Source organism: Amphiura filiformis, chromosome 11 (assembly GCF_039555335.1).
Source record: "Amphiura filiformis chromosome 11, Afil_fr2py, whole genome shotgun sequence".
Lineage (NCBI taxonomy): Eukaryota > Metazoa > Echinodermata > Ophiuroidea > Amphilepidida > Amphiuridae > Amphiura > Amphiura filiformis.
This window is the reverse complement of record NC_092638.1, coordinates 5984644-6001044: the sequence shown is the minus strand read 5'-3', so window position 1 is coordinate 6001044 and position 16401 is coordinate 5984644. Positions and strand designations below refer to the sequence as shown.

Here is a 16401-nt window from a genome sequence, read left to right as displayed (position 1 = left end):
GACCAATTCACCTGGTCATGGAAGGACCCAGAACAAACTGTTTGTTAAACACTATCATAATTATGATTAGGCCCAAAACAAAAAGGTTTGTCTCAAAGCTTGCACGCAATTTTTTTTAAGTTTTTTCTGGAAGAATTTGGCGAAAATCAGACTTTTTTTCTCAAAATACCATAAAAATGCCAAGTCGGGAATAAAAAAAACCCCTTTTTTCTGGCCTTATATGATTGATCACAAGTTGAAAATATAGGTTATTCATCTATCCTTTTAAAGCATTGAAAAACACGGACCGTTGGTAACCGTGGCGGTCGCTGCGGGACAAGGAATTCAATTTGCAGTTAAGGTGTCTTTGAAGCAGGTCGATGTTGATGCAAAAAATGCCAGAAGAGTATTTACATCCAAAAAATCTAAATTTCAAAAATGCAGAAAATTGTTGAAAATCGTGTAATGCCCCTTTAATGACCTAATTAGCATATTTCGGAAACTCTTTGCCAGTATGGGGCGGTATAGGCCCTCCCCTCACCAAGTACCATAGCCATGTGACAAACGATGTTGACGTAACAGCATTTTTTAGCGTTTGTTACAAGCGTTTGTTACTAACGGACGGACTAACGGAGAGACATGGTGACTTATAGAGCTGCTACCCGCAGCTAAAAACACCCAAGAATGTCACTACTTTATGTTTCCCATGGTTATCATATAAGATTTGTGACAGGAACACTTGCAATGTAAATTATATTGCATTTTGGTTTAACACAAAACAGTTTTACTTGACTGTAGGCTATAAGTGGTAATGATACATTGTTTGTGTGAATGTAGCACTATATTCTTGTAAACACCATACATATTCCAGTGCCTAATGAAAAGAAAAAAAAACCAGCTAAGGACCATTCACAAACACTTGTTAGGGGGGGGGCTGATCACGAAAATGGGGGTGGGGGCCTTAAAAGTTTTGACCCTCCTAGGGGGCCCTGAAAATATTGCCCACAAATTTTCCCAAGAAAATTGAGTTTATATGCTTTTCTATGGGGTTGACCCATAATTTTCATGTCAAAAAGGTGGGGGGGGGGGCGGAAATTTTTGAGATCTGAAAAGGGGGACTGAAAATATTTGTGATGAAATTTTTTTGCATCAGCCCCCCCTAACAAGTGTTTGTGAACAGTCCCTTATAACTTGCCCATCTTTCACTCAGGGCTCAGTTTAACGTTCTCATCAACTTACCCACTTTGCCAGATTGGGCTATTCCAGTACCCATACACCCCCCCTATGGAAGACTAGACCCTAATCTTCCATTTAAAATCCACACACCCCCTGTGTAAGATTTCCCTGCATCTCAATTCCAGCTGCTTTTTGGTATAATTTGCCCAATACCCATTAAATATATATACACGCAGAAAGTCAACAAAACCAACCCAAGTTTGAGCATGTGAGACAATACCAATGAAACTAACAGCCACATAGTCTAAATGCATCTGCACCAGAAATGAATTTGGTTTGGTGTCTTGTTTTGCTTCATATTTAGTCCAGTCAATCTAAACAAATTAGTGGTGTCACCCACCACTAATTGCAACAGAATTTGTTTCACTTTTATACATTTTAGAGATGTCCCCTGAACATCATACCAAAAATATACTAAAATATACTTGGTGGAAAGGTAGTTTTTGGCGGGAAAAGGTCATACAGGGGTCGAATTTCAAAATTGCTTTAATCTGATTAAAAACTATACCAACGCATTCCTCTACTCTTAAGGATTCAGAAAAAGTATAGTTTGTCATATATGTGATGTACCATTCTCAAGTTATTAGCAAAAAGGTCAAAGGTCAAATTTTGGGCTCCACATTAGGTCAACTTGAAAAAATGCTCGATCTCCTTAAAAATGCTCTCAATGTGTTCGTCCTTTAAAAACACTCCAAAATAAGAATAGTTTGCCATATCTTGGATGTTTCGTTACCTAGGTAGCAGGGTAAAAGATGTCATTGACCATTGACCTCCATTGACCCCGACCTAGTTTTTGATGTTACGCATGTAAATAAACAACCTAAACAGTGCAAATATTCTTTAAATGAATTATGTTTGCAAGCCGAACAATTTGAGACCATTTTGGTTAAAATCGGACAATTTTTAGTTTTTTGACCTCTGTTGAACCCAACATTTGACCTTTGACCTTTTCGGTTATAACTCAAGAACCGTACATCACACATATGGCAAACTATACTTTTTCTGAATCCTTATGACTAGAGGAATAATTTGGTATAGTTTTTAAAATGATTAGAGCAATTTTGAAATTTGACCCCTGTATGACCTTTTCCCACCAAAAACTACCTTTCCACCAAGTATATTTTAGTATACTTTTTGTATGCTGTTCAGGGGACATCTCTGACATTCATAACAGTGAGAAACATTCTGTTGCAATTAGTGGTGAGTAAAAACCCACTTTGACTGGACTAATTGAGAGTACTTTTATGCACAGTAAAGCACTTTAATACACATAATACAAAGTTCATCAAATGATAAGTGTGTATGTTTTTAAAATGCGTAATTAAGGTAATCTTTCAAGCAGAAAATCATATAGAATATCAGAAAATAGTGCAGTTGTTTCAACAGAAAATTGTTCACACACATTAGAGAATAAACAGGCCTTCACTCAACTCATTTACTTTAGTAAAATAAATAATGATTTTGATCTTTCTTACACCAGTCAACTTAGGCTATTTTATAAAAGGTGCTTAATCTAATGCCCATGTGACCAGGTGGGTACTGATGTCGACAGTACATCTTCTAAAAATGACCTTTGGCATAGCTTCCTGTGTATTTCAGGCAGCATACGCGTTCAGATTTTCATTTTTTTAAAAATATTTTCCAAATTAAGTTCTTGAAAACATGAAAACTTCAGAATCTTCACATATGTAATAAATTTGTAGTAATTTTGATTATATTTGCCTGAAAAGTTTCTATTTTGTTAGCATTGTGGTATACATCAGCTTGGTGGTCTTGATTATGAAAGCACCTGATCATTTGGCTGTCTTGGTATGGCACACCCATGGGTCATATGGGCATTAAATAATAGTACCTTTTATCAAACAGCCTAAGCTTGCTGTAAACTATTTACTTATTTAGAAAACTAGTTAACTAGTGTTGTGAAGCTTGGTATACATCCTAGGATAGGTAGTTGTCATCATGATCCTGTTGTTCCTTTGAGAAACCAGAAGCCTCCTTTGGACACACACATGCTCTGTAGAGGCAATGAGATAAACAGGAGAAAATAAAAATTAGTTTCAACTGTATAAAACTTTTAATAAAAGATTATTTGTTCTCAATACCATAAAATATAATAACATCTACAAAGATGCCAACATTATACCCCTCGATAGATTTGTGTCTATTTTTGAATTTTTCTCAAAAACTAATAACACAGTGGTAACAAAAGTTATGTATATTATAGGGGCAAGGAATCCAATTACTACACTGGAATTTCAGTGACCCAAGACAAGCGGTTTGTTATTTATGATAAGAAATAAGGTACCGCTAGGATGTACCTCATTTCCTATCATATATACTGAACCGCTTGTCTTGAGTCACTGAAATTTCAGTGTGGTAATTGGATTCCTTGCCCCAATAATATACATAACTTTTGTTACCAGTGTGTTATTATTTTCTGAGAAAAATGCAAAAATTGTCACAAATTTACCACAGGGGTGTAGTACCCCTTAACATCCAGAAAATAGTGAGGATTCAAACATAAAATAGGGAGGTTTTCAAAATTACATGCAACTTAAATGGCACATAACTTGTCAGAAATAGGGAGGTTGCCAAATTTGGGTGTCAAAATGGACAAAAATAGGGAGACTCCCTCTAAAATAGGGAGGGTTGGCATCTCTGCATACAGCGAATCAAACAAAGGTTTCTGAGAGTTCTACAGTACAAAAGAATACACAAAATAAAATAGATTAATTTCAAACAATCAACAAAACATGATAATACTAGTTAAATACGTCAGTTTTAAAATTTGATTTAAAAATATCAAAATAGTCTATGTTAATGAAACACAAATGGGAATGCTATTTAGCAACTCATTCCAGAGTTTTGGTGCTGCAATAGTCAATGTTCTATTGCCATAAGATTTTGTTTTTGCACCAGGACAGGGTTTCAGGAAGTTTTCAGAATTAATACAAAAATGGTGATTGGTCAACAGTTTTTGTTATAGAAACACAAGCTCCATATTTCAATATAATTATTTGCAAAGTGAAGTATTTTTTGCTTTATTCCTATGGCATAGTTGTGAAAATAGGAAAGATTTTCATTCACATACAATACATAAACCTCACAATATGCATTGCTGTCTTCACAAGTGGTGCCTTTCTCAGTAGAAATTGAATCTTTGGATATTATACAATGTTTTAATATTACTATCTAGACAACACTGTTGTATCAGAATGTAGAATTATTATCTTGATTAGATAGCTTCACTGACAGTGGTATAATTACTGTATATTATTGCTATCTACTGAAGATAGCACAGCTTTGGCTGTAGGTCTATTATGTGACGTGATCAAGGGGAATGAATCATATGTCGACCCTGGTTGAAAATGAATTTTGCACATGTTTCTAAAGAGGACAATTAGAGCTTTCAGAAACTGAAAACCCAATGTTGATATGACTTTTCTTTGCAAAGTTACATCAATTTATCAATCACTGAAATAATATAAAACAAAAGAATTTTAACACTTTCTTTGCCAATATCTCAAAATCAATATTAGTGACATCGGACTCATTTCCCTTGATCGTGTCACATACGTTGACTTGTAAAATCAATAAGACAATTTTTATATTTTTTTCAGATATTTCAAGCTTTCTGTGTTTTTTAACGGTCATTTAGCAACTTCCAGAAAAAATAATTTAAAAAGTCATCTAAAGTAATAATCAAAAAAGACCTCTAAAGTATTGCTATCTACTAAAGATAGCAAAATGCTTTACAATGGATATAGTGGCCATATAAGTTGACTATGGGCAATTAAACCACTTAAAGGTCAGGTCTATAGCAAAAACAACATCATATCATTGGCAAGCTAATATTATGAGGACAATGAAAATGACTCCTTTTTTGAGAAAATAAGATGTTTAAAATTGATATTCCGCAAAAACCAACTTAAGCGGTGAGTTCCTTCGAACGAGACAGATTTGGCCTAGAAAACCGGTGACGTCATGAAATGAGATGTGCCCGCTGTGAGAAAAGGGACTATAAACACTCTCAATGGACAGAACGTTATACTGTTGCTGTTCACAGAAAAAAATTCCAAATTAAGTATTACAAATTTCATGGTTTTAAACATATGGATAAAATCAGCCGCTTCTTTTTATATATTAGACAATTGTGATATTACAATTCATATGTATATCAATATCATGAGAAATATTAGGCCTAAAAATAAATACATAATTTGAGCTTAGAATTTCATCTGAGACTAGCATATAAACCGTGTTAGTCCACAAACTCGTGTATCTGATATCCCTGTATATTGCAATGCTATAGTTTCAGTTGGATGAAATAATACAAAGCAAACGCATAGTAACAATTACTGTGTGGGCTTTGTTCCCGAAAGAGAACAAAAGCGTGCATATTGTTATGCAGCATTGTTATGGTAAGTGATAGTACAACTCATTGTTGCTAATGTCAAACTTGTCAAAGTGATTGTGATTGTATGATGAGAGCACGATAAAGTGTCCGCTTCAATTACCTAAGTGATCAGTCAAACGGCGTATAGCACGAACGCGTCAATCGGTGGAAGAACACGTACGAGGATGAACTTTACCCACACAATTTCCCCTTTTTCAGGAGAAATACGCACAAAAAATTTGCAACAAGTGTCAACTTGTAATGTAATAATTATTCTCTTCGAATAGAGATAAACTTGTTTTGGCTATAGACCTGCCCTTTAAGGTGTGTACTCTCAGACATGCATGTAGTAAAAGTGCAATAACTTTGTAATTATTCGCATAGCAAGACATATAAAAGTATACATTTTTATGAAGGCAAGACATCAATAAATCTTAATATAAATACAGATTTGGGGTAAAAACAACAATTATGAAGAAAATCACAAAAAAGTGAGTTTTGGGCAATATTTGTTAGGTACATCATAACAAAAAACACTCTTTCCAAAATATTTTATTTTGTTTTTAGCTCAATCTTGAGGCTCCATTCCAAAAACGGTTTTTATATTTTTTGATATTGGCCTTATTTTTTGAGATATTGACCATATAAGGCATCAAATTGAACTTTTAAAATTCACAAACGCATATTTGCACAAAATGATGCCTAAAATCGGAAATAGACCAAAATATAAAAAAATGAGAAAACCGTTTCTTGAGTCGATCATGCTTTTTACGATGATCATATTTGCTTACCTATAGATGCTGTATTTATTGAGTTATCGTGTACCTAAATCGTCATTTTACCGAGAAAATGAACATTGAAATAATGGCCGTTGAAGTTTAAAGTGGTCACATTTTGCACTTTCATCGAATCTCGCAGGAGAATGAGGCAGGTTTTATTTTTCTACCTTAAATTACATAAACATCGGTAAACCCACATTTTATCAGCTAAAACGGAGCCATTTGACCACTAGGTTTTTGTGCTTCCGTGGTGTTTCCATAAGCGCGCATGTAGATAAGCGTCGGCGTATCACGTAAGCGTGTTTGTGCGTCAACAAATTGCGCGATACGCAGCGCGATGCGTTTTTTTTCTTGCATGTACCCTGCTGGTACAACAAAGATTTTCTTTCCTTTTTAATTTCAAACACGAGTGGAATAGTGAAATAAAATCCTTAAAATATTGCAGTTGGAGTTTACAAATCTGGATTTTCATTCCTTGTATTGATAAAAAACACAACAAAGTACAAACATATCAAAAAACTCAATTTTGCGAAAGAAACAATGTCTAGAGTACACAGCTGCCTTAAGGGAAGGGGTATGAACCTTTGGACAGTATTTATTGTGGGACATTAGAGCACATCAGACATATCGAATTGCATTCTGAATACGAAGAATGTCCTTCTGATATCAATTAATTTTGATTTTTTGAAATTCGCAATGTAATACACATTTTACAGCAAATCATTAAAAATTGATATTTTTGATATTTAACAGTACTCGAAGTAAACTTAATAAATCTGATGATTTATATTTGAAGTGTATGTAGGTGGGATGAAAAGCCGATGATCAATTGAAAATTTTGACCTTTCGTATTGAAGATATGGATTTTTTTTTTTTTTTTTTACCAAAAAAAAAATTAGGTGTTTTGGGGAAAAAAATCCATATCTTCAATATGAAAGGTCAAAATTTTCAATTGATTGTCGGCTTTTCCTCCCAGCTAAAAGACTATATCATTAAATTTATAAAATTTACTCTGAGGACTGTGAAAAATATCAAATTGTAATAATTTGTCATAAAATTTGTATTATATCGTGAATTTCATAAAATGAAAATTATTTGATATCAGAAAGACATTCTTCGTATTCAGAATGCAATTCGATAGGTTTGATGTGCTCTCATGTCGCACAAAAAATACTGTCGAAACGCTCATTCCAGTTCCCGTAAGTAAAAATGTAAAAAATTCTTGCTGGCTAGTGGCTAACCATATCACTGTATCTGATATAGTCCAGCAATATGTTAAAGGTGAGCCTATCATATGTAAATATTATGAGGAAACCACCTGTCTTGCCTGAGACAACATGGAAATCCTTGCATATTATAATAAATATTAGGCAATAAATAAAAGGGTTGCCTCAAAGTTCGCTCGTACGCGCATTTGTAAAATCGCACAATTTTATTTTTTCCGGAAAAATTTTGGCCAATTTCAGTTTTTTTCTCAACACACCATAAAAGTACCAAGTCGGGGGTAGCATTTAGCATTTGTTTACAAACCACTTGTGAGCTTTGAGATAAACCTTACCAGAATACAACAAAATCATCTTAAGTAGATAGTGCCTTCTACTGTAAAAGCAGTGGTATTAAATACTGTAAATTTTTGCTATCTACTGAAGATAGCAAAGCATTTTGCCAAGAAGCCACAACCAAGGCCATTGCCCCTATTGCCCTTGGACTCGGTGCCAAAACATTCATCAGTACATGATCAGTACTGTTGCCCACTGGGCTTTAAAATGAGTGAAATACAATCACAGAATGTTGGGGAAATGTATGAACATTGTATTTGCCTGAGGCACTGGCTCATGCATAAACAATGGCTCATAATGAACCTCTCTAATTGACAGGTGTAAATATGTTGGACTAATTGGAATTATAGCTATTACTTGCCCAGATGTTGCTGTGAATTAGAGTTTGGCATAAAATACTGTATTTGTTGAAATAGACTTTAAAGGGCAATTCACAGATCTTGACAAATCTAAATATTGTGTTATTTCTACATAACACCAAGTATATGAGCTAAAACAACAATGAAATGTCAAATTGTGGATCAAAGAGCCTGAAAAATAATCAAAACAGGCCGTGTTTAGCACTCCCCATCAGCGAAAACGCTGCTTGACCAGATTGATATCCTCACCATTCCACATTTACCCCATCAAAGTGCAAATTTTGGTATCAGGTGAAAGTTCTTAACTTTCTCTTAATCCCAGTGAAATTTTAGGCCTGCATATGTTTTCTTTGGGTGTTATGAACAGAAACAGGTAGTTTGGTGGATACCACCTGGGAAGCTGCAATTAAGAGAATTTGTTGAAAGAAAAAAACAGATTTTTGGCACAGGTGCCAAAAAAAAAAGGTCAAAAATGTTACAAATTCTGCCAGCAGAAATATTCCAGGTCAACAATAGGATAAATTCTAGTGTCATTGCAGCAAGCATAATCTTGGACAGTTACCACTCAGAATAAAGCAAATGATTCAATTGGGTTCAGTTGTGGTAATTGGATAGTTGTCCAAGATTCTGCTTAGTGCGGTGTCATATTTACACTCCAGGATCTGTGTTACACTCCTGATTACAAGATGAGTAATCCATCTGTTTGCCTGCATACAGTAGCATTAAACAGCAAGAGATGATTTGTGACACCGTTGTCAACATGTAACAGCATCGTCAATTAAATGTGTAATAAACCAAACCAAGCTTTAAGGACAGCAGGGTTAAGTATGCGTAACAAAACCTTCTGTTTCAAATGACAAATGGGTTTCTAAGCATCATTAATAGGGACACTCCATCAGGGTTGTAGCTACGCCAATTTCTATGCCAAGTGGCAAATTATTGCGCAGCGTAGCATGTGGAGCTCTAGTGCTTACGGTTGGGGGTCCAGGGGCCTGCTTAAGGGGTATCACCCCCCTAAAATGTTTTTTTTTTTTGCTTTTTATGATGAAAAAATCATTAAACAAAATGAAATTAAAATTTAAAAAAAAATTACAGCTAGCTACAACCCTGCACTCCATAATGCTAGTATTCTGATTTAACAGATTTGGATTACATACATAGTAACAATGTGTAATTTCAGTTGAATCCCATACACCCCTATGGACGACAAGACCTTAATCTTCCACACAGGGGTGTAGATTTCAAATGGAGTCATCTATTCAGGTAACCCCATTTGAAATATACTCCCTGTGTGGGAGAATAATGTCATGTCTTCCATAGAGGGTTTGATGGGTTTCAACTGGAATAGCCCGTTTAGTGTACGCTTGTTTAGCGCATTTTGATCAGAAGAAAATGCAATTTGATACATGTAATTTCAAAATATTGATGTGTGTTGGCATTGAGTTACAATATAGGATAAGAATGTAATAAAATCACAGGAAACTGGTTTTGTGTAACTGCATTCTGGCAGCATCCTAGACTATGCTGAAATGCAAGATGGTCGTAAGTCGTCAGTAACATCAAATTGTTTCAACAGAGCACCCCCTCCCAAATTTGCAAAAGTATAGATATAGTCCCAAAGAATTTGTTAGTGTAGCGAGTCAAGTTATCAGATTTTTAAAGCTTTTGGGGAAGAATGTCCACTTTTCACAAAATTGCCCCCTTGGAAAAAAGACCACTTTTTCAAAATCAGCACCCCCCAAAAAAAAAAAAACTGGCTACGGCCTGCTTACAAAGCTATAACTTTTCAGGATGAGCAGTGGAGTTGGAGTGTCATAATGGCATTGGTAACAGACTGGGCACATTTTTTTAGGCTAGTGCTACTACAGTCATTAAATTTCAATAACCCAAATGCCAGACGTATGCAAGATTAATTGATATTTATGAAGTTCTGATTAAAACCACCTGACCACGTTAGTAAATTAGACTCAAAACTGTTTTCTTTATACCATGTATATTCTTTCAAGTAAAAGAGATGCTTGTCTCCTTTTCATTCCCCCATCACAAGCTTTAAACAAATGTAAACCTTATGTATATCCTTTCCTTAGAGTATACAGTCATTGCATTTCAATCTCAAAAATGCAAGATCAGTGTATTAATATTTGAAAGAAAATGATTAAAACAACCTGAACATGCTAGTGAATTCAACTTAAAACTATTTTCTTCATATATTGTATATTCTTTCAAATAAAATAGATGCTTGCCTCCTTTCCATAAGTACTAATCACTCACCATGAGCTTTAAACAAAAATAAATTTAATTTCAACACCCAAAATATAAGTTGTGACTAAAGCAACCTGAACATGCTACTGAATTTAACTTGAAACTGTTTTCTTCATATTGTATATTCTTTTTGAAGTAAAATATATTACGACCTTTGCCTCATTTTCATAATTGCCTGTCATGAGCTTTACAAACCTTTTACCCTTCTTTGCATTCCCACAATTTCACCCTACACTTGACTTCAAAATGGGCTATTCCAATTAAAATCCATACACCCCTATCACCTGCCTATGGAAGACATGAGCTTAATCTCCAACACAGGGGGTGTATATATTTCAAATGGAGTCACCCATTCAGGAAACCCCATTTGAAATCAACACTCCTTGTGTGGAGATTATGGTCCTGTCTTCCAAATGGGGTGTATGGATTTCAACTGGAATAGCCCAAAGATAGTCATAGCAAAGCTATAGGAATTACAGAATGGAAGAACAAGCAAATGACTATTACATAGGTAATAAATTACTACTGACCCACGAAGCATAGAAGTGATAAATAATGGCCTGGGGTGATAATTTGCGCATGTAGATGTTGTGACCCCTATAAGCAGCTTATACTGTCTGTTACTTTGGAGGCAGACTGAGCACAATATGTGACCGTACACGACGAATGAGCCGTAAATTCCTCCCCCTGTCAACTTTTGTTTTATTTCGTGTCAAGAAAATATATATCATAAGCTTTAAAATGGTATATCATTTGACTTCAAACGATATCCAGAAGCAGGGTTATGGTTTGTTGAACTTTGCTCCTTCAACAAAATGGTAGCTTTTTTCGTTCTACATGTGTCTCTTTTTCCACATTGCTGGTAATAAATATCAAACAGTCATAATTGGCGGTCATTTCAAATCATACCCAAGTCAACCAGGTTCAAGAATGTCCTCTTGTTGTTAATTGTTGGTTATACATACCTAGACAAAATACAATGCTTTGTAACCCACCACTTGAACAGGATTTAGCCAAAGCAAACAAAGGCCAGGACCATTAATAGACATCTAAGGTAGAAGCTTATTATCCTCTTCAACAATAGGAATACTGATTGGTTCAAAAGGCGTTTGACTATCAAAATGAGTTAGATGTCGTGCCAACTTGAGGTACCGATGAATATGACCTTCATGCACATTTTACACTGTAACTCAGAATACAATTAAGACATTTACGGCTCATTTGTGGTGTACGGTCACATATTAGCCCCAGTTTATAATGGGGTATCTGCTGTGTGGCTTATTTGTACTCATGATTCCAGAAAAACACCACTTTTGACTTTATGAACAGAGATTTATCACTGAAAATTACATGGATTTTCCTAAACTATTCTGTTTGAAAATCACCAGACAATCCCCAGAGATTTTTGCAAATTTAATGAAATTGAAATGGCGGCTTGCCACAAACATAAATTTTGTTGTGGATTACAATGTATATTTTGTATCTATGTCTAAAGAGTTTGGATCAATTTCAACATAAAAACCATTGTGTGAACTGAAACCTCAGCATTTCCGATAGTATACATGGCTTGAAAGCTCTTGAAGATAAAACGTTCAGATTTGATTAAAGCTGCGGAGGTTAACAACATCAGTGCATGGCAGTGTGCTTTGCACGCTAGTATTATAAATATTTTTTTTACCCATTTGCAAAAAAAAGAACTCACTCAAAAATAATGGCATTTTTCTTTAATTGAACCTATACATGTATGATCCCCCTGAAAGGTTTTTTACTTCATTACCTAAAATAACACATTCATTTTGGTCCACACAGTTTTAGCAGTTCATGACATTGGTTTCAAATTAAGCTAAATTATGGAATATTTATTAACATGACAAGGAAAGGTTGGTGACTTTGTTATCACACTTTACATTAGAACATGCAAGTGCAGTTCAACCTTGTTAATATCTGGACTGGATTTATATGGATATTCTGTTATCTGACTGATCAATCTCCCATATTATTCACATAGCCCATGTTGGCTGCTGTCTGCAGCACATGTACTGTTAACCCTGGAATTTTGCAAACTTTTGGGCCTCATAAACTGCCAAATTGTTGGTCTCAAGTACTAGTATATAAAACTATGCATATGAAGAAGAAGATGTATCAGAGACAGCTATTACAGTTCATGAAATAGATGCATTTGTAGGATTGAAGATTTAAATCAAGTTAGATTTATGATTGTCAAATCCAAAAATACTCACATAATTTAGACTTTTGCCATCTTGGCTGATGGCTTCTTCAGAATGACCACTGGTCATTCTGAAGAAGCCATCAGCCAAGATGGCAAAAGTCTAAATTATGTGAGCATATTTGGATTTGACACTCATAAATCTAACCTGAGCTATTACAGTGCTGTGCTCAATACCAATAAATGGTAGAGCTATAGTGAGGATATTAACATGGCACATTACTGAGGAATTATTCCGCAAAGAAGATGAAACATCTATACACTGCATTTGTACAGCATAATTTGTCAATTTAATTTAATTTTATATGTTGTGATTAAAATAGTATCTATGTCTGTTGTGAACTCTTTAGTCAGTACTTCTCTGTTGTCCAAACTTTAACATGGGCAATAGTGAATTTCCCCCTTTAACCAGGCAGTGCTGAGAAGTGGGAGAGATCTACGGCGCTTTAGTATCTTAGAAACACCTTCCTGTTGTGAATATCTGTATCTTTATAACATATATAGTAACAAGGTAATCCCTATAGTGTTGTGATTGACCCAATATTATTAGGCGACAAAAAAAAAAAAACCCTGTTCTCACGGGCGGACGGGCCTTTCAAGTAGGGTCGGTCGGTCTGCCTTTTTTTTGTTTTTTGAAATGACCCAAAAAATAACCAAAATCTGTAAATAATTTGCAATTTGAGAAAATACAAAGAAAAAAATTTGTCACTGAAATTTCCGAAATTTGGGTCGGCGGCATTCATTTGTACAGGATAAATTTTTTCCCAATTTGTTCAAAATCTGGATCGGTTGGGCCTGTAGAACAGGATTTTCTTTTTTCGTCGCCTAACTATATCTTGCCTTTTTCAAAATCGAACACACTGATTTACTGCAAATGAAAGAAGGAAATTCAATATTTTCTCCTCTAGCAGTAGCAGTGTCTATATTAAATCATTACTGTACACCAGAGGACCAGCCAATATTAAAGGACTGATAGAAATAATATTCTACTGTCATAATATTAGCATTTTGTTTCCACTGTTTACTTAAAGATCTGAAAGTATTTGCATACCATTTAAAAGGTTCATATTGCAAATGTAATATGAGAATTGATTTTGAAATATGTGACTAGATCTGATCCAATCAGGCTAAAGTCGTCAATAATGAAACTGAGATATAGGCAAAAAGAGAGGAGAAAAAACAATAAAAACGTAAGGAAATGGACATATGAAAGGTTCATAACTTTGCAACCTAGAATTCAAAGACCTTGGGATTCAACATCTGTAGGTACTGAGCAAGTTAGTACAGTTACATGTAGTAATCCATTTTTCAACATTTACGACTTTGGCCCGGGACTTTGGCCTGAGTGGATCAGATCAGGTCACATGACAAAAAGAAGTATTCTATGATCCATTTTTTTTTCATTTTCTCAGGGACTGCTTTTTGAGAAGAATGGGAGCAATTACTCTCTACTGTTCTCATTAGGAGAGTGATTTTTAGCTCTCCTTGGTTGACCATTTTCTCCTTACATTCTATTGTAAATGCTCTAAACAGCTCTCCTTGAAGGCTCCAGAAGAGCTATTTAATGCTATCCTGCAAATTTCAAAAGACATTCCCTGTTTTCTACCTTAAATGGATACATATCACAAAACTATTGTATTTTTAACTTTTTGAGGTGAAGGCTAAAACAGATTTTTTTTGTACAAAATATTTTGCCTGACTGCACCACTAGATGATCAATAATTTATACATATAACTATTGATTATGTTGCTGGGGTTTTAAGAAAAATATTTTCTTTCTTCAGGTACGAAAATCTCAATTTTGATTCATGTGGGAGGGGGAGGGGAGGGGCATAATGCTGTCTAAGGGTGGTTAACGCCATCATATTGGTTCACCAACTTGGTACATTCTCTAGCATGGTATGTGTAAAGTATGCTAGAAATATATGACAGAGGTAAATATTGGGCTATTCCAGATGTATTCCGCACCCCCCCCCCTATGGAAGAAATTTAAAAAAAATACAATTCCAGCTGGAATTGAGATGTGTCTAGAATTCCAGCAGTCATTTTAGCAAAGATTCCGGCTGGAGGGTATGGAAGACATTGAGATTAGGTGAAATTCCGGCTGCTAAAATAAACAAAAAAACAAGAGTGGGGATTGTGAAAGGCCATGATGTGCCTATGGAAGACATTCGCATTTCTTAATATTCCGGCTGGAAAATGGTCAAAATGCTCCAATTCCAGCAGAATCTTCACTTATGATCACCATCTCGATTAACCTATGAAAGACATTTACTTGAATTCTGGCTGGAAACAAAAAATGTTCTAATTCCAGCTGGAACCCTATGGAAGACTAATTTACATTTACGTGAATTCCGGCTGGCCATATTAGACATATTACCACAATTCCGCAGTGTCTTCCATGGGTTTTTCCTGACATGTGAATTCGGCTGTCAATTTAGCCCCAATTCGGAAGTGTCTTCCATAGGGGGTGCGGAATACATCTGGAATAGCCCATTGATTTAGCCTGGACAGAGTATCATTTTGCTTGAATGAAATATGCATTGATTTCTCTATTTACAATAATTACTTTGTATGACCCTGAACTTCAAATATGTGACACTATCAAGGGAAATGAGTCGGATGTCGCTAATAATGATTTTGAGATATTGGCAAAGAAAGTGTTAAAACGCTTTTGTTTTATATTGTTTTCAGCGATTGATAAATTGATGTAACTTCACAATGAAAAGTTGTATCAACATGGGGTTTTCAGTTTCTGAAAGCTCTAAATGCCTTCTTTAGAAACTCGTGTAAAACTCATTTTCGACCAGGGCCGACATGTGACTCATTCCCCTTGATCATGTCGCATATGTGACCATCCAACTAGAATGGGCTGTAATGTTGGCAGAGCTTGTTTTGAGATTTTTTAAATTGTTTTTTTTAAAATAAAAACTCCTTTTTTGATGCTGCAGCAAAAAACAATGCAGGCGGGGACGAGAAACTATTTTTTACTTGGCCTTAGATGCGCTACAGAATTTAAAATGTTAATAAATGGATGATCAACATTGACATTTGGCAATTTATTTTTAGCAAAATACAATGACTGTTGTCATTAAAAACATTGGGCGTTCTGTCAATCAACTCCGAACATTAACCAAACCAGAGAAGCTGAGAAACATATTGAAATCACTTTCATTCCCAGTAGGGTTATAAAAGGGTAAATGTATATTACTTTATAGCAAGATTGTTAAGTGGTTATTTCTCTTGTAATTGCTGGTTTTCTCTTGTAATTACTATCAGTGCCTTATCGTATGCCTGTTTTTGGCTTCTTATCTTGCCTGCTGTGAAGCGCATACATGTAGATACCTTTGCTTAGTTAATGCGCTTATATAAGTCTGTGTTATTATTGTTATTATTTGAGCATAATTTTTGCGATTTCTGTCCAAGTTGACCTTTGTGGATGTTGGTATATTATTATTATGACAAAAGGTCATATTTGGGTGCTGTTATTTTCAGGACATCCTTGTTAAATGTTTTACAAAAGGTGGTTTTATTGGCTACGGTGTCATGCTCAGAACTCCTTGAAAATGATATAGGATGTGTGTATTGATGAGAAAACCTTACT

At 35.0% G+C, this 16401-nt stretch overlaps 1 protein-coding gene across 1 annotated transcript in view; it reads right to left on the bottom strand.

The window, feature by feature from the left end:
* Positions 1–2984: 2984 nt before the first annotated feature.
* Positions 2985–16401, bottom strand: part of LOC140164268 (DNA-directed RNA polymerase III subunit RPC5-like) — a 105748-nt gene continuing 92331 nt past the window's right edge. The window contains exon 18 of the mRNA XM_072187537.1: positions 2985–3229. Coding sequence (XP_072043638.1) covers positions 3173–3229 — 57 coding nt within the window. The 3' untranslated portion in view covers positions 2985–3172. The remainder of the gene's footprint in view (positions 3230–16401) is intronic.